General features: G+C 36.0%; 1 protein-coding gene across 1 annotated transcript in view; it reads right to left on the reverse strand.

Annotated features, from left to right (window-relative positions):
- The window catches only part of SLCO6A1 (solute carrier organic anion transporter family member 6A1), a 103,535-nt gene extending 100,586 nt beyond the window's left edge, over nt 1-2,949 (reverse strand). The window contains exons 1-2 of the mRNA XM_037032412.1: nt 2,938-2,949; nt 613-768 (exon numbers count right to left, since the gene is read on the reverse strand). Coding sequence (XP_036888307.1) covers nt 613-768; nt 2,938-2,949 — 168 coding nt within the window. The remainder of the gene's footprint in view (nt 1-612; nt 769-2,937) is intronic.
- Nucleotides 2,950-19,530: the final 16,581 nt, after the last annotated feature.

The raw sequence follows: 19,530 nt of genomic DNA on the forward strand, positions 1-19,530 counted from the left end.
GAAAGAAAAAGCTCTAATTTTATGGTAAAAGAACATTATTCTTTTGAGACTACTTATTTGCAATTTATCTCAAAATATATGACATGAGGAGTCAAAATTAGTGATTTATTTAAAGAATAAAAGGAAGGCAATGAAGTTCTTGATAGTGAATAATGTATTTAAATAATAGTGAAAGATTCATAAGGTAATTAAAGAGTTTAGACAAAAATAGGAACATCTAATATATCTAGGGGAGAAGCCAACAAATTTGGGTGAATAAGGACCTTTTAAATCAGATTAAATTGGAATTTCATAAAGATGGTTTTTACATGTGCATAGGGAAAGGTTTTCCTGGATATGAAATACAGTGACTATTCTGCCATTTGGGGTCTACAGCTCATTATCTTTTTACAGAAATTTTGCTTCTGCAGAGACTAGTATTCATTGTAAGGGTTTTTTTTTAAATTGGTTTTTGTTTTGTTTTGTTTTTTGCATGAACTCATCTTTTTTTTAACTTCCATTCCCTAGAATCTATTATTAGTTGATCCATTTTAAGTGTTTGCTTTGAAAGTTGGTGTTATTCAGGCAAAAGTAACCACATGTTGCCAGGTTTCAGGGAGCTGTGTGTTATACCTCGCTAAAAACAATGGGATTTGCAGCCAAAGCAGTCACTGATTCAGCAGCACTGTCAGAGGGCATTGCTCCTGAAATGTCAAAGGGCAAATAGTAAGTGGCGTTTTGTGCAAGCAAAGATAAATGCGTGTAGGTTACCACACATTTGACTATCACCTAAAGAAAAAAATTAAATATTAAGTGTATGCATTTAATAGGCAGCATGTACTAGAAAGGTGGTTTGGATGTATGTGCCCATTTAAATCAAATGCTATGGTTCTAGTAGATCAAAACGTTCTCCCAGAAACAAGTACCTTACTATACAAAAATACCCTCACATTATCCTAAAGATTTTAACTAATTAATATTACATTCACAAAATATGAAAGGGTTAGCTTTACTGTCTTCTTTTTAGGTGCACTGTTATCAATTTTGGTTTCTTTTTAATTTTAACTTTTTTCAGTCAGTCAAGGCATTGACTTGGGTATTAGGGTTGGTTCTCAATAATCATTAATTCATTCTTTTAATTAGAATCCTCAAATGAGAGGTAATATATTATAGTAACTAAAAACATGAATTTAGACATTAATATACCTGAATTTGTATTTTAACTCTATCATTTATTAGTTCTTTACAACATTTAAGTGGGTTTCCTCAAATGTAGTTTAGAGATAACAGTGACCCTGAGAAAGTCTTAACCTCTTTGTGCCTCAGTTTCTTTATTTATAAAATAGGAATAATAATTGTTTCTATCTCAAAGGGCTATTATGAGGATTAAGAGGGTAGTATATATATATACGAGGTTTAGTACAGGGCTGGGCCTATCATAAATATTACACAAATGTTTAAAAGAGAATTTGATGCTGCTTTTTATGCTGTGGCATAAAACTGCAGTCTACTTTTCATTAAATAAATGCGAAGAATAATCAGTCACTAATAATATTTCTTTTAAATCATGAATTTTAAATAATAAAAGTTACATAACTCTCTTTGGGTTATAGCTATCACATATAATTTTTTCACTTACTTGCATATTTAAAAAAGTTAACAGCCAAATGTGCATAGTTAATCTGAATCTTTTAACAACTAAATTGCTTCCTAAGAACTTTATTTTAGGAAGACTACAGGAATAACTAATTTCATTAAGAGCTAGAAGTCAGTGGAGATAATTATATTGGTTCTTTCATAGTAAACCTTGAAATGAAAAATGATTTGATAAGGCCTTGCCAAATTTGCAACAATAAAATCAATGACAGGGAATGAGCTACTCACCAAGTTCAGTAAGTAAACAGATATTAGTACACTGCAATAAAGCCTAAGTCTATAAATTGTATTTGTAAGGAAATTATAATTTGCAAATTGCAGATCAATTTAGCAGTCTTAATTCTATAAATTGTATTTGTAAGGAAATTATAATTTGCAAATTGCAGATCAATTTAGCAGTCTTAATATTTGCTAAACATTGAAGAATGAGATTAAACACTTAGAAGAGGTAGAAAACTATCCCTATGCTTGAATTGTATGCTCCCCTGCCTTCCCTGAGCTAGAAGCTGCCAAAGACACAGCCTTGAGATAGAAATATGGTGATGAGACTGTCTGCACTGGGTACACAACGAAACTCAACTTGAGGCCTCTGTATAAACTTTAATATTTGGAGGTGGGTGAGGAAATTTACTTGTCGTACGACCTCTACTTATCTTACTGCCATCTACTAAACTGAAGTGATCTGCCTTTTTCTTGTTTTACCCTACACGTGAGAATGGGGGCTGACTTCAGGTTACACCCAGGAAGCTCCAGGCAGGGTTGTGACCCAACAGAGCCTTCAAGGCAATTTGCACCACTTTTTCTATACTAAGTATCAGATCTTTGCTATGAAATATATACTATTTCCATTTTATAACCGAGGCATAATAATGATCAATAACTGGTCCAAAATGACTCACAGAACAAGTGATGGAGGCTGGATTCCAATCCAGTTTGGTCTGTCACAAAAATGTTTCAGTTTGCCCAGCCTAGATGCCCAATCTCACTTCCCCCAGGCCTCACCTTTGATTCTAGCCTGGGCTGTGGCACTCAGTTAAGAGCTCACTTTCCCTCACCTAGTGCCGACAGTGTCTCGCCCAAAGTGGCTGCACGGCGCTCTTCCAATTCTGCGCCACTAGTTAGTCCTGCGGAATCCCATTCGGCAGGCGCACGAGGGTGGCTGAGGAGTAATAACACTGGGCAACAACCCTCAGTCAATGGAGGATGAGAGCTAAGGGCAAGTGCATCCTCTTGTGCACCCTCAGGTGGACAGTCCTGAGACACCCTTTATCCCCCCTGGAAGGATGGAGCTCTGTTACCTACGGCAATGACCATCTCAGTAACGGAGCTTTGTCTTGACTTCTCCTGCCTGTCCCTTTGACTCTCCTCGCTGCTGCTACAGAGTCTGCCTCCCAAACAGTGACTGCACAGAAATCCTTTTTCTAGGCTTTGCTTTCCAGAACAATTTAGGTTAAGATTTGGACTAATTTAAGAATTATAGAAGACCAAGTTTCAACTAAATTAGGAACTTGATATACAGCACTAATAAAGAAAAGAGCCTCATTATTTTAGATGTTGTGGACAAAACAAAAAAGACAAATGGTAGGAAGTACTCATAGTCATGGTCACTGGAGACTAAATTTCACTATCTGGATGTTATTCCTCAGGATAGACAGAATAGTGATAAATATTGTGTTTATGAGCCTCAGGCAAAAACCAGTCCCCAATTGTCTTCCACATTAATAATCTATCTTGTGTCTACAGAAAATAGTCTATGGCCACCTAAGGCCTCACGGCACTATTAGATGGAGAATCTTCTGACTCACGCAGTGCTTTCCCTGCAGGTACTCAGATGCCCAGCTCCTGTTAATTACAATAAGTTGGTATGTGATGGATCTTCTCCCCCAGGGTAGGCAGAGTGGGAGGAAAGAAAAGGAGCCAGGGCGCAAAGAACTGTCATTTCTCTTTGTTCATTTAAGATACAGTTAAGGGACCAAGCACGTCTAACTATCTAATTACCTAAGCAATTCATTTGGAGTACTTTTCTTAGGGAAAAAGTTTACTAAGATTTGAAATCGAACTATTTAATTAGGCCGTTCTAACCAATACAGAGTTACCTCCGGTGCATTATAAGTTTGGAGTCCCTTTTCTGAATCCTGAACACCTCCACATCACTCCCTCTTCTATTTTTCCAAAGGAAAACAACAACAAAACTTATTCTGCTCATGCATATATTACCACATTTGCTGGACTTCTGTCCCCAGGCTCCAAGGTTAAGTGATCACCAAGAGAACCCTAAGAAATGCCAGCTTACATGAGTTGGTGGCCTGTAAATGCTGGTTAAATTTTGGCACAGAGACTTTATGTCTGACTTCATGTGTCACCAAACAGTACTCGGCCAGTACCAAGATCCACGCCAAATAACAGCAGGGGGAAAAGTTCAAGATTACAGGCATATCTCCTTATCACTGTGCTTTGCTTTATTGCATTTGCGGGTTTTGTGTTTTACACAAATTTTAGATTTGTGGCAACCTGGCATCAAACAAGTTTATGGGCATCATTTTTTCAATAGCATTTGTTCACTTCCTTTCTCTGTATCACATTTTGGTAATTCTCACAATATTTCACACTGTATTATTATTATTATTATTATATTTGCTATGGTGATCTATGATCAGTGATCTCTGATATTATAAAGGCAAAAAAACCCTACATGAACAAAAAGATTATGACTCACTGAAGGCCCAGATGGCAGCTAGAATTTTTAAGAAATAAAGCATTTTTAAATGAAGGTCATTACATTTTTTAGACATAATGATATTGTACACTTAGTAGACCATAGTATACTGCAAAAACTAGTTGTATGTGCACTGGGAAACCAAAAGGTTCATGTGACTCACTTTATTGTGATATTCGCTTGAATGTGGTAGTCTGGAACTGAAAACACAATACTGCATTCAAGGCATGCCTGCATTTTAAGGTCTGGAATGTACTAGACCAAATTTAATCACAGTGTCAGACTTACAGTGGTTAAATGGCTTTGAAGTAGTAATCCCTTAGTTATTCTTTATAATCAAATCTTTAAAAATGGGAGAGAAATATTAAAAGGCACTTTCAGTCATTAGACCAAGGACCTCCATAAAAATGACTGCTTGTGTTTTAAGTCTAGAATTATCCTGCTCAACCCATTTAGGATGGTGCCCTTCTTCTGCCACAGGCAGGAACAAGCAGATGATGATTTTGATGACCAAGCAGACATACATAGAAGGGAAAATCCAATGGAGCAAGATGCATTTAAACAGAGAGTTTGACGAGGATGCTGATTACCTCCAAAACACTGCACTATAAAACAGGTGCAGAAAACCCATTCTCTTAAATAGCACTATCTTTACTGCACATTGACTCATAGAATTTAAATAACCAGAAACTCCACGGAAGCAAAGCAAAGATGATTATGGGTCTGTGTGTGTGAAAAATGCAGTCTGAGTGAGTGCAAAGGGGATGGGGCTAAGAGAGTCCAAGCAGACCCTCTCAGTGACTTCTGCTAAACCACTTAACTCAACGAACATGAGTTTCCCCGCTTTTACATTGTGGAAAGAAAGCTTTGCCTCTTACATCACCAGAACGTTGTAAGGGTGTTGTAATAGAATACACATTGATTTCCTTTGGGGGAGGAAACTAGTAAAACATAAATTCATTAGGTTACAAACTCCTTTCCTTTAGAAGAGTTGAAACAGAATGCAACCCTGTCTAAGCCCCAGTTCCTAAAAACAGATATAACCAAAGCAGCCACACAGGATGCATGGCTCTACAGCCCATTGAAAGCCGTTTACTGTTTTGAAACAGAATTTTTACCACAATAGGGTAGAGGTTATATAAAATAAGGTAAAGTTTTATGGTTAAAATCCCCTGTAACTTATAGTTAACCATGCTTAATATACAAGGAAACTTTCTTCTATTAATAGATTATGTAAATTATTCTCTAAAAAGCTTAGAATTACATCTTTTTATTTAGCTGTTTAAGAATTGAATCAAAACTGCATGGAGTAGTTAGTTTGTTATGTAAATCAACATATTACAGAAAAGACATTCTATAAATTGATAAAATTAAAAAATTAATATGCTCTAGGTAGCTGGTATAGTCTATAAAATTAAACATAGGCAGTATATTCAATAATTTAAACAGTATATTTTCAAATAAGACGAGAAACAAGTTCATCCTTGAATTCTCATAGCCACCGTAGGAGTGACATCATGCTCTTGGCTGGGCCTGCCCTTCAAGCACCCGCGCTGCTAGGAGACACGAGGAACATGAAGCTTTCCATTCGTTTGGGATAACCATTCTAAATCTGAGAATGAAAACGGTTCCCTGTTAGAGCAAGCCTTAGGAAACCACAGAACAGCTGGCCACTCATGAGCCCATGCCCAGCCCAAGAATGGCATTCCAAAGACTCATATTAATGAAACCCAGTATTCTGTGAGGGAATTTTGTGCCCTGTTTCTCTTGGAAAGTATTCAATTCAATTTATAAAACCTATCAAATATTTTAAAAATCTTCTCCTATAGAATAGAGGGAATAATAAATATATTGATTCTTTAAAAGATACATAAATACCATCTGAAATGTACTTTTCATAACACAAATGTAAGAAAATAGCACTCCAAATGAATGAATTCCCTGGTATTTTCTACTACCCAAATATTTCTGTCTTATACATATAATTGAATATATCTAGTAATTTAAGAAAATATTCTCTGCTCATTGACTTAATAGGTTTCTGTTAGATAAATTTTAAAAAGTACCTGAAATAATATATTTCTAGTTCTTAAGATTGCTTGTTAGTTTAGAGTAATTTAAAGCCTTTTAAAATAATTTTTAAAACATTTTTGTACACACAAGTTGCATTTAGCTTCTTATAGTATTAAAACTATGTAGACTTTGCTTACTATATAGTAAACATTTGCATTAAATCTAGTTCTATTAAGTTAATTGAAAATAATGGGTTGTCAAAGTAATTTAAGAATCCTTTTAGTAATAGTGCAAAAAAACCCTTTATCCCCTTTAAACTAGTGTAGGCTTTCCTATAATTACCCACTTGAGTTCCAACATAAACTTCATGTAAATAAATGAAATTTTATCAGGAAGTTTTAAAAAGATTTTATTTATTTATTTTTAGAGAGAGGAAGGGAAGGAGAAAGAGAGGGAGAGAAGCATCAATGTGCGGTTGCCTCTCATGTGTCCCCTACTGGGGACCTGGCCCACAATCCAGGCATGTGCCCTGACTTGGAATCAAACAGGCAGCCCTTTGGTTTAAAGGCCTGGCACTCAGTTGAGCCACACCAGCCAGGGCAGTAAATTGTTTTTTGGGAATCAATGTGTCTACAATTACACCATTGTTTATAGGATGCGATTTTAACTTTCTAGCTTTTTATTCAGTTGTTTTTATTTTTATGTATTGCTACTGTCAGTCCCAGAATACATGAACTTTCAGAAGATACAAACTATCTTATTCCTTTATTTATCTTTGCATTCGCTGGGCCAAGTAGTGTACCTGGCATGTGTTAAATTCAGGATTAAAATTTAAATGATAAATGAAAAGATCATGATCTAGTAAAATCAGAGAACTACCTAACCTTTCCCCCACATATTTATTTTATATACTAACACTGCTACTCATATAAAAAATGATTTTTTAAATTTAGAAGCATAGGAGTTTCTTGCTCTCTCAGTATTTTATTCCAACTTATCAGTTTTCCTTTAGAAAGCAAGTTATTCGTTTTAATTTATTCTGTGTCTGAGATTTACCCAAGATTGTATAGCACTTTCTTCCCTTATTCCTTACTCTATTAAGAAAATACTATGTGGGCCCTGGCTGGCGTAGCTCAGTGGATTGAGCACAGGCCTGCAAACCATCGCGGTTCGATTCCCAGTCAGGGCACATGCCTGGGTTGCAGGCTGGTTCCCTGCAGGCCAACTCCCAGCAGGGGATGCACGAAAGGCAACCATACATTGATGTTTCTCTCCCTCTCTCCTTCCCCTCTAAAGATAAATAAATAAAATTAAAAAAAAAAGAAAATACTATGTGGCATAAGAAAGAAATGGTTATATGATATGATGAAGGTGTTAGCTAATGTTATGGTGGTAATTACTTTGCAATATATAAGTGAATAAATCAGCACATTATACACCTTAAACTTAGATAATATTGTATGCCAATTACATCTAAATAAAGCCAGAAAAATGTTTTTCAGATTCACATAGACAGAAAGTAAATTAGAGGTAACCAGGGACTAGGAGTTAGTGTTCAGTGGTTACCAGTTTTGGTTTGAAATGTTTTAAAGTTCTGGGGATGGACAGTGAGGATGACTGCACAACAATGTGAATGTCCCTAACAGTGCACTTGAAAATGGCCAAAATGGTAAATGCTATATTATGTATACATACCATAATAAAAATGATGTGTAATATTTATTTTTTAAAAAGGAAAGGAAATATTGTGTGGAAAGATTTTATTTATACATTTGAATATTCTTTGGATAATTTTTACCTTAAACTCAAACTACCAGACAGAAGTAAAATTTAAAATAAAATGTGAATGTCTAAATAAAAATAAGATAAAAATGGACATGCTACAATTCTCCCAAATCAAATGTAAATTTAAATTTTATAGGCATTTGTTTCTATATATACACTAGGTGGAGCCATTTGCTTAATTTAATTGTAGAAAATTGGGAGTGTACTAAAAGGGAACCGACTGTATGAGAGAACATATTTGGCAGTGATAAATCAAACAAAGGTTTAATCTCCCAAATATATAAAGAACTCACGGGGCTCAACACCAGGAAGACAAACAATCCAATTAAATTTGGGCAAAGGACCTGAATAGACACTTCTCCAAAGAAGGCACACAGAAGGCCTACTGACATATGAAAGGATGCTCAGCATCTCTAGCCATCAGAGATGCAAATGAAAACCGCAATGAGATATCACTTCACACTTGTCAGGATGGCCATCATTAACAGATCAGCAAGTAAGGAGTGCTGGCAAGGGTGTGGAGGAAAGGGAAACCTAATGCACTGTTGCTGGGAATCCAGTGCAGCCACTGTGGCAAACAGTGTGGAATTTCTTCAAAAAATTAAAAATGGAATTGCCCATTAACCTAGTGATTCCATGCTGGGAATATACTAAGATTCCCAAAACACCAGTTCATAAAACTTAAGCACTACTATTTTCACTGCAGCATATATACAATAGCTAAGTGTTGGAAACAGCCTAAGTGTCCATGAGTGGATTAAAGAACTGTGGTGCATTTACACAGAGGAATACTACACAGCAGAAAGAAAGAAAGAACTCCTATCTTTTGTGACAGCATTAATGGAACTGGAGAGCATTATGCTAAGTGAAATAAGCCAGTTGGTGAAAGGCAAATACCATCTCACTTACAAAAGGAATCTACTGAACAAAATAAGCTAATGAGCAAAATGGAACCAGAGTTATGGAAACATGGAACACACTGACAGTGGCCAGAGGGGAGGAGGGGGGAGATACTGGTGGAAAGAATGGGAAGAGACAAGAACATATATAAGTGACTATGAACATGGACATTGGTATAGGGATTGACTGTGGGAGCAAGCAGTGGGTTGGGTGGAAGAGGGCAAAGGGAAAAAAATTGGGACAACTGTAATAGAATAAACAAGATAAATATATACATATAGACATACATACATATATACACACATTCTGATGATAAAAGAAAAAAGAAATGAACAAACTAGTTTTCAAGTTAGCTATACCATTTTGCATTCCCTCCAGCAACATGTGAAAGTTTCTCTTGTTCTGTATCTGTGTCAGTAGTTGATCACTTTTATTTTATCCACTCTAGTGGCTGTCTAGTGGTATCTCATTGTAGTTTCAATTTGCATTTCCTTAATGGCTAATGATATTGAGCATATTTACATGTGCTTATTTCATGTGCTCATTTCTGTATATCTTTGCTAAAATGTCTTTTCACATCTTTTGTCCAATGCTTAGTGGGTTGTTTGCTTTCTTTTTTAAAAAATATTTTTTACTTATTTATCTTTAGAGGGGAAGGGAAGGAGAGAGGGAGAGAAATATCAATGTATGGTTGCCTCTCATGAGTCCCCTGCTGGGAACTGGCCTGCAACCCAGGCATGTGCCCTGACTGGGAATCGAACCGTGATCAAGTGGTCTGCAGGCCCGCGCTCAATCCACTGAGCTACACCAGCCAGGGAGGTTGTTTGCTTTTTTAATGTTGAGTTGTTAGAGTACTTTACATCACCACCCAGCAGCCTCACACCTTTCAGCTTATCCAGGACAAATAAAAACGTGTCATCACAAAAGTCGGCATATAGATATTCATAGCACCTGTATTTATATTGACCAAAAATGAAAACAACCCTTCAACTGGTGAATGGATGAACAATCTACAGCACAACAATACAGTGGATGAGTACTTAGGAGTAAAAAGTAATGAACTACTGATAACATGCAAAAATATAGACAAATCTTATAAGAAGATGAGTAAGATAATCCAGATACAAAAAGCTATATTCCATTTATATGATATTCTTGACACGGAAAAAAGTACAAAAACCAAAATTGGATCAGTAATTGCTAAGGTTTGGGAGTGGGGGAAGAGACTAAATATAAGCAGTATTGGTAAACCTTTTGTAGAGAATGAAGCATTTCATATCTTAGTTGTATTAATAGTTATAACACTATCAACATTTGTCAAAATTCATTGAATATAGACTTAAAATGCTGACTTTACTATTCAAATCCTTTGTTGATTATTATTGTTTTTTCTTGATATTGAACATGTTAATATTCAATTAACATGACATACAAAAATATTGCCTATAAGAAAGCAATTATGATTATGAACATGAAGAATTTTGGCAGGTTTTGTAAAAGTCCATTAACACGCAAATCTTTACTTTTTTTTTTTGCAAATCTTAACTTTTGTTTCTCTGTCACTACCATATTTTAAGGATGGGAATTGATGCTGTCTTTTTCTTAATTTTTTAAAATTGTTGTTCAAGTGAATTGATGCTTTATAATAGAAAAAATATGTTTATTTTAGAGGCTCAGAGACACTAATTTTGTGGGGATGATCTTCGTTTTACAATGAATAGTCCACAAGTAATCTTGTAAATAACATAATATAACATCCTGCTGATCTATACAAATCAATTATCACCACATACTATTATCACCACATACTATTCTTTGTAATTGTATGCTCTCATATATATGTGAAAATTATTTTACTATCAAATATTAAAAATTAAATTAGCATTATTTTATCAGACAGAAGAATAGTCTGATATATATTCATACATGTACAAATTATATATTTCTTTTAAGTCAGATAAAAGTATCATCATTTGGGGGAGTTACATAATAACTATGTTTAGTTTTAACTTTATTATTATAGCCTACTATTTATAAGTAGAATAAATCTCATCTTTAAATATATTTTATAGAAATCTCCATCTGTATTTCAAATGGAGTAATCGGACTTCAGTTTCCTAGAGGAATGACATCTAGTATATCCAAAATAATCATGCTTTTCTGACACTTTAAAAAATATATTGAATAAATCTCATATTTAACTCATATCAGAAAAGAAATGTTAAATTTGTAGCCTATGAAGTAGCCAGGAAGAGAGGTTGGCTGAAAACCTTCCACGACGTGACAGAATATGAAAATATTTTTGAGTGAATTTGCCCTTGGAAATTATAATAGAGGGGTAGCCTTTAGCTCCATAGAGAAATAAAACTGGACTATAAAGTTGGCTCATAGCTTTAAAGTAACAATACTAACATGTCTATGCGTTTCTCTGATCATCTAATTAGGCTACTCTGTCTCCTTCTTGGGTTTATATTTTGAGAAGAATGCCTAGAGCACCAAGGACATCAGATTCACACAAAAGCCTTCAAAGAAGCCATTACAAATGTGTTCAGAGAACTAAAGGAAAGCACAATTAAAGAAGTAAAGGAAGGTGTGATGACAAGTTTTGCTCAAACAGAAAATATCAATAAGGACTGAGATGGGAGTATAAGACAGAAAACTGTACTTGGACAATAATTAAATAAATTTTTTAAAAAGAAAAAATATCAATAAGGAGATAAAAATTATTTTAAAAGTACCAAAAATTGTGGGAAATTGTGGGACTGAAAAGTGTATGTGAAATCTGATATCTGGACACTCTCTCAGTTTCTGTTGTTTGTGCTTTGTCTTTTTCTGGTTTCTTTGTATGCCTTGTAAATTTTTTGGAAACTGGAAATTTTAGATAATTTAGTTACCCTCCCTCCAGGGCCTGTTATTGTCATTTTTTAATTTGTTCAATGACGGGATTACTTTAGTGTGGTCTGCTCCCTATGCACACCCTCCAAAACATAACATTAAACCTCTGCTGTAGCACTTCAGAAAGTCACAGTTCAGGGAATGCCCACAGTCACCCGGTGACTGTGGCCTCAGTAAGACTCTCTTCCTCTTTCACCAACCATAGAGCAGTTAAACCCCATTCATTGCCAGCTGACTTCTCTATTGTTTTCAACAATGCTCAGGGGCATATTACTGGCAATATCTTTGAGATATTGCTGGTCAGCTTTCAGACCACCACATAAAGCTGAGTATTGCAGTAAAAAGAGTCATAATCTTTTTGCTGGTGGATGATCTTGTCTTCAGTTTATAACAAAATGCAATATTTACGAAGGACAATAAAACAGGATATCCCTATATTGTTCTACAAACTGGTCCAGTCAGATGGTAGCTCCTCTGAAGAAATAGATTCTGTGGTCAGCGTCTGATAACTGTTCTAACCCCAGGAAGACTTATCCCAGTGATCTTATTCTCTAGTTCTCTCATGCAAACGTGTCAACCAACAGTCTAAACTACATCTTCATTAAATCCAAGAATCTCCTCCCCATAGCCTTTCACCACAATCTCTACTATTCCTCAGATTGCTTTGACTTGAACTTCTTGCTGTTGCAAATGAAGTCACTTCTTCTGAGGGGAGATTAGAAGCTGTCTAATGGTCTTATTCTCTCTCTAGAGGAGTTCTGTTCCCCAGGGTTCTGGAGCTAGGGGTGGTGACAATGATAAGCTTCTCTCTGTATGACCACGCCACTCAAAATGCTGCACAGTCAGTAGAGTACACAGTCTATGCCTTGGTCAATGATTTTATTGATATGACTATGAGTGCTCTAACTTCGTTCATATCTCCTGTTCTTTCCTCTGTTTCCTAATTCTAGCCTTACCCAGCCCCACTACAGCCCAGACTTGGTGCCCTACAACTTTCCACTTTTCCCAAAACTAAAATCACCCTTGAAAGGGAAGAGATTTCAGACTGTCAATCAGATTCAGGAAAATATCACAGGGCAGCTGATGGTGATTGAGAGAACTGAGTGAGGTCCCAAAGTGTCTACCTTGAAGGGGACTGAGGTGTCTTTGTCCTGTATACAATGTTTTTTGTATCTGGCATCTTCAATAAATGTTTCTTTTTCATAGTACATGGCTGAATACCTTCTGGATAGACTTTGTATGATGCTGATAAAAGGGAAAACCACTGAACATTACAGGGGAAATTTGTAACATTTTTTGCAAATTTTCTGCAAATATAAAATTCTTCTAAAAATAAAAAATAAATCAACCTTAATTGATGCAGACAATATTACACATACTGTTGTATTTCAACACTTGATCTTCGGCACAGGCATCTCATGTGGTAATAATGACACATGGCAAGAATAAATGATGGATTTTCTCCATAACATACATATTTGAATACAGACCTATTGAAATAAGTCAGAATGATAGATGAGAATGATGCAAAGTTTTCATAGCATATTAATTTTATTTTCCTACTGAGATCTCATCATAGATCATAATTCCCTTGAGGTTAAGAGACTAAGTCTACATGGTCTTCTTGTCAGAAATAACTAAACAAATGTTAGCCTCTTTTCTAGTCAAGTCTCTCTTTGTCTCATGGGACTCACAATAATGCTATTGTGGTAGTATCTTTCTGGAATTATGTCAGAGTCACTGAAATCTTCCGGCAGCAAGTCTTGTAAAAGACAGCCCGCTGAACAGTGAGAAATGGAGGTGAAGTGTGATTAATTGTCAAAGAAGGGAAGCACAGAAGCATAATCTACCTCCTGACAGATGCTCCAGCAGATGAGAGTCGCGCAATAGCATTGTTATAGAAATTTGGCCGGATGCTTCAGGTACCATCTGCTCATTTTCCCCCAGAAGAATACTCCCTTTCAAAGGCTGAAGGGGAAGTTAAAAAGGCTGCTCAGGCACTTTGCAAAATCCCACAGACTTCCAGAATTGCGAATCACTGAAATTGTAACCCAAAGAAAAGTTAACCTCAAACAGGGCAAGAGCCACGAGAGCTGAACTAGACTGGGAAAAAATTAGTTCTAAATGAAAGATGCCATTATATCTCTTGTGCCTTTTTTTTTCTGAGTGTGGAGAGCAGTCTAAAAAGCAAATTGACTGAATCAACCAGAATCCATATCTTAAGCTGAACAATTAACTTACCCAAATGAGCTTTTCTTATATCTTCTCTTAGGACTGAAATATAAAAAGGGAATGGATGAAGCAAATTTGGGGGGCAATGATGGACAGGAAAAGGGGTATCTGCAGATAATCTGTATAGAATCATCCTAAAGAGAACTCAACAGAGATGGCACTGCATTTTCTTCTACAAAACCACTCACAAGCAAAAAGACACCTATTCTCTTTGCTAAGGATTTGAAGCCTGAAAGTAATTGAGGCAGATTAGTACAGTGGTTTAGAGCATGAAGTTCTGTTGTTGTTGTTGTTGTTGTTATTTTCTGTTTTTTTTTAAATAAAGCCATTTATTTTTTTAAAAACTGTTTTGTCGAGTCACATATATGAGCAACAAAAGAACATGCAGGGGTTTTTTTTTACAACTTTACTTACTTGTTTTTAGAGAGAGGGGAAGCAGAGGGGGAGAGAGAGGGAGAGAAACACTGATGTGAGAGAGAACGTGGGCCCTGACCAGGAATCAAACCGGCAACCTTCTGCTTTGCAGGATGACACCCAGCCAACCGAGCCACAGCAGTCAGGGGAAGAGAAGGAGGATTTGATGCCAGGTAGATTAGTGTTTAATTCCCAAATTCCCTACTGTTTACTAGTACTGTGTGTAATCTTGGGGATATCACCAATCTAAACTTCATTTCTTCGTGAGCTACTGGAAGGTGCTTCGCAGCATAACCACTTCACATAAACTCTCGATGTGATTCACTCAGAGAATTCGATATTAACTGTGCATCCTGCAGCCATTCAGTGTGACTGGCCCTGTGCTTAGCATGTAATGAGCACTAGAAAGGCAGTTGTTAAATATCCAATATTTAATTCAGTCCTATCTGGTACACAAGAATGAGGAAGCTCTACAAATGTCAGTGAAACATAACGGATAAAAACATGAGCCATAGAGCCAGCCCGTCAGTACTCTAGTATTGAGTTACGCTGTTTAACAGCCAGGTGCCCTTGGGAGGTTGATTTAAATCCTTGGTGCCTCTGTGTAAAGGGGGGATTTTTCTTTAGTAAAGGGGGAATAATAGTATGTACCTTTTAAGATTACTGTAATAATTAAATAAGTTAATACATATAAAATACTGAGAACAAAATCTCAGTGTTTAGTAAACACTAAATAAACATTAGTTATGATCATTTACATGTTTTGGAAAAATTTCCTATATATGTTGTTAAAAGCATACTGTTGAATTCCTTTAAGAAATAGGAAAATTATACACACGTTTTAACTTATATACATGGTGGGCAAAAGTAGACTTACAGTTGTAATACAAATAATGAAATAATTAACCAATAATAATACATGGAAAATTGTTTGGGGAACTCACAGCTGTAAACCTACTTTTGCCTACCTCTGTATGCATAAAATTCCTCTGCAAGAATAGCTGAAGAACTAATCACATTTATTACCTATCTGAAAAGGAATTGAGTAGGAAGGGGAAGAAGAGTTTTCATCAAATAGCTTTTTATGCTAATGAATTTTGAACCCTCTGAATATATGAGTGAATGAGAAATTAAAATATAAAATAGAGTTAACATTATCACTTCATTATTACTTGCCTTATGACTATTACTATTATTATCATAATCAAATATTAATTGGTACTATTGTATAATATAATGCATTGTATATTACACAAAGGAGATATTAACTTTCTCATCCAAGAGCATTTAATTGGACACATATACAAGCTTACAGCATGAGAAAAAGTACCATAAAAGAAGTGCGCAGACCACATTTGGAGGATGGAGAGGTCAAAGGACTGAGGCACTGCTTCCTGCATGCACCCCCAGTGAAGGTTTTTTGGATATATTGGCTTTTAAAGGCATTCCAGGTAGAAAAAAATGGCACGATTTGATGACCATAGATGGTAATATGATTGAGAAATACCAAGAACCCTAAGGTGTAAAAGTACATAGAATATGGCTGATGCCATATTGGAAAAGAAACAACTTCGTTCACATTTTAACAGAATATTTTCTACCTGGAATAAATGAGAGTGTGGTGTGTCTGTGTGTTTATTTAGGCATATCTAAGTACAAGACAAAATAACTCAGCAGAAGGGAGAGACCTTATCAAAAATAACACCAACTAATTGATTGATCAACCTTATAGTTATACCTTTCAAACATGTGTGTCAGTGATTTTCAACCTTTTTCATCTTGTGGCACACATAAATTAATTACTAAAATTCTGCAGTGCAACAAAAAATATGTTTTGCCTATCTGACAAAAAATAGGTATAATTTTGCTTCATTTATACCAGATAGCTATTGTTACATTGGGTGTTATCATTTTTTTATTTGACAATAAGGGAGAAGAGGTCAATGTCCCAGACTAAAACAGTCAGGTGAAACCTGTTTTAAACATTCTCGCAGCACACTGCCATCTTGTGGTGCACACTGGTTGAAAATCACTCATCTCTGTAAATAGAATAGCAACTATTGTTATCTTCTCATAAAAGTTTGAGCCCTTTATGAAATGAGTTTGTGATTTCAATCAGATTACAAAGCCTAAATCAATCTAATTGTAAACCATAGATATTTTCCTGAAAATGCTTCTGTTAGGATTTTCTATGGTTTCTTCCAAGTTTATAGAAGCTAAAATCAGCTCTAATTCTTTTTGTTTATACACTACTGTTGAACAATAGTCTTTGAGTTAAAAATTACAAAGAATTTGAATTTGATGCTATTGCTAAAAACAATAAACAATGTAACAATAATTAATGCATTAATATGTTTTGATGTCACTATGGAAAATCCTCTTTGGTATAGATTGAATGTCTGTTCCTCACTTGCAAATTCTTACGTTGCACTTTTAACCCCCAATGTGATGATATTTTTGAGGTTGGGCCTTTGAGAGTTTATCAAGTTCACCTTTAATTCCCACTAAAGTACTTTTTAAATTACTTTATTGTTGTTCAATTGCAGTTGTGGGCATATTCCCTGCCCCCACTCCCCCAACCCCAGCCAAACTCACCTCCCTCCCTGGATGGATTTAACACCTTTAGAAGAGGAGCAGATGGTAGAGCGTCCTTTCTCTGCCGTATGATGATAAAATGACAAGGCCAGGAAGAAGGTCCTTGCTACGAATAAAATTTGCTGGCACGTTAATCTTAGATTTCCTACCCTCCAGCGCTGTAAGAAACAAATGTCTATTGTTTAAGCCACACAGTCTATTGTATTTAGTTATAGAAGCCTGAGCTGACTAACACTCCATTCTTAACAAAATGCAATTGGTGACGTAGTCACTTGGAAGTACTGTCACTTCTCAGAATGGACCACGTTCTCTCATCCCCAGGCCTTTGCATATTCTGGTCTCCTTACCTGAGATACCCACCCCATCAACTTCCCCACTTTTTTTCTGCAACAGCACTATGCATCCTTCAGATCTCAGACTGGGTACTCTTTCCCTTCAGGAAGCCTTCCTTCTGAGTGTAGCACACACTAAGTAAAAGACACACACGTACAAGATTGGCTGCCCTGGATTTTCCTTTTAAATGCTCCAATCCCCCAATGCGTAATAAACTACTTGAGGGCAGGAATATTATCTTGTTGATTATGCCTAACAATAAGAAATCAACAAATATTCTTTGACAGCTTGTATCTTCCTTGAATAAATCTATATCTAGGGCCTCAGCCAATTGTTTTCCCATAAAGTTGCTGTTCACAATAAAGAAAGTTAGCAGAGTTCTGAGAAAGGCAATGAAGTGTTTGGAAAAGAGAAGTGCTCGTCAAATCACAGCTCTGAGTGCTGATCTCAAAAGTTAAATAAAAACTCTCTCAAAGACAGTTTTTGATCCTTCACGGATAATCATCTTGAAAGCCCTTTTCTTCCTTCTGTGCAGAAGGAGGAAAGGAAATTTTACAAATGAGACATCTGACAGAGCCAGACTCTGAGTGTTTACATTTGCGCTAAAATGCTTAAAAGAAAACTGACTTCACATTATCACCCTTGCAAAACTTTACATTTTCTGGAGGCAATATTTACCTTTCGGCAGCCAAGAATGAGAGACCCAATTTTTAGTACTTCCGTCAATTCTTGAATGATATTGATGTACTGGGGATTTTATGAAAGCCTCATGAAATGTTTTATCTAGAATGTGACATTCCTTTCAAATATTCTAATTTCACTTATCTATTTAATTGTTCCATTATCAGCACAAATTTATCTGTTTTGTCAGCAGAGAGGAAGAAGAATTATCACAGACTTTATAACATGATGATGGAAATAGCTCACACGGGTCTCTCTGTGTGGGGGAGTTTGTTATTTTTCAGTAACAACAAAGGTTATAAAATATGCAAGCAGGAATAAAATGTTACCCTTTGGAATGATAGTTGAATAGTCTAGAACCAATATAAATGAGTTAATCAAGCCAATTCTTTTCAAAGTGTTCTAAATGGCTGCCAAATTATGAATAATTATATCAAACAGTGTGGAAGAGGCCCAGAAGCTAGGCATCAAATCATTTAAAAATATTTTTCTAAGCTGTACCACAAATACATGGATACAAAAATGTGTTCCATTTCCTCTATTCATAGTTGTTCTATGAAAAAAATACTTTCTCAATATAGAACCATTTACAGCTGGTTTTCACTATGAGCTGCTGTGTAATTATCCGCTTCATACTCAACATTATGGCAGCAAAATGAAGGGTAGTTAGAGCTTAACTTTCTAGTTCTTTAGAAGCTTAAAACTGCAAATGAGCATGTGTAAAACGCATAGAAACTAGCCAGTTACCCACTTACAGTTCAAGAGCCAAACTCTGAATATAGGTTAAAGAACTAGTGTCACCTATCACAAACCTTTCAACCCACTGGGAAAGCAAGTATCAGTAAGTACACAGCTGCCCAATGCACACCATCTCTTGGCAGGTGCAAATTAGCTGAGGAGTGACTGAGAAAGATAGATATGTAAGTGCATTCATCCAGTCACCACATTTTCAGACTTTCAAAAATAGATGTAGATTAACAATCCAAGAAAATGCAACCCTAAGAAGAAAATGGCATCCATAATTCACATGTGGAACAGTCAAAGCTTCACAGTAACATGTCCTAAAAATAGTGTTTTCTAAGTTGTACAACTGTCCAGAGGAGTATTTTGAATGATTTCAAAGCCTGATGTGATCTGGCTCCTGCTTTCACCACTTGCCTCGCACTGCTCTACCCAGCCCCACTAATCTTTTCCTCTCTCCTTCTTTTTGCTTGGAGTCAGGGATGGAATTGTTGTTCCTGGAACACACCTGCTTTGGTGGGCTTTGCGCTGACTGTTCCATCATCTGACCTCACAGCCCTGACTTCTTGTCATTTACATTTGAGCTTAAT

This window comes from Sturnira hondurensis, unplaced genomic scaffold, assembly GCF_014824575.4.
Source record: "Sturnira hondurensis isolate 20B ecotype Veracruz unplaced genomic scaffold, ASM1482457v3 Scaffold0021354, whole genome shotgun sequence".
NCBI classification, from domain to species: domain Eukaryota; kingdom Metazoa; phylum Chordata; class Mammalia; order Chiroptera; family Phyllostomidae; genus Sturnira; species Sturnira hondurensis.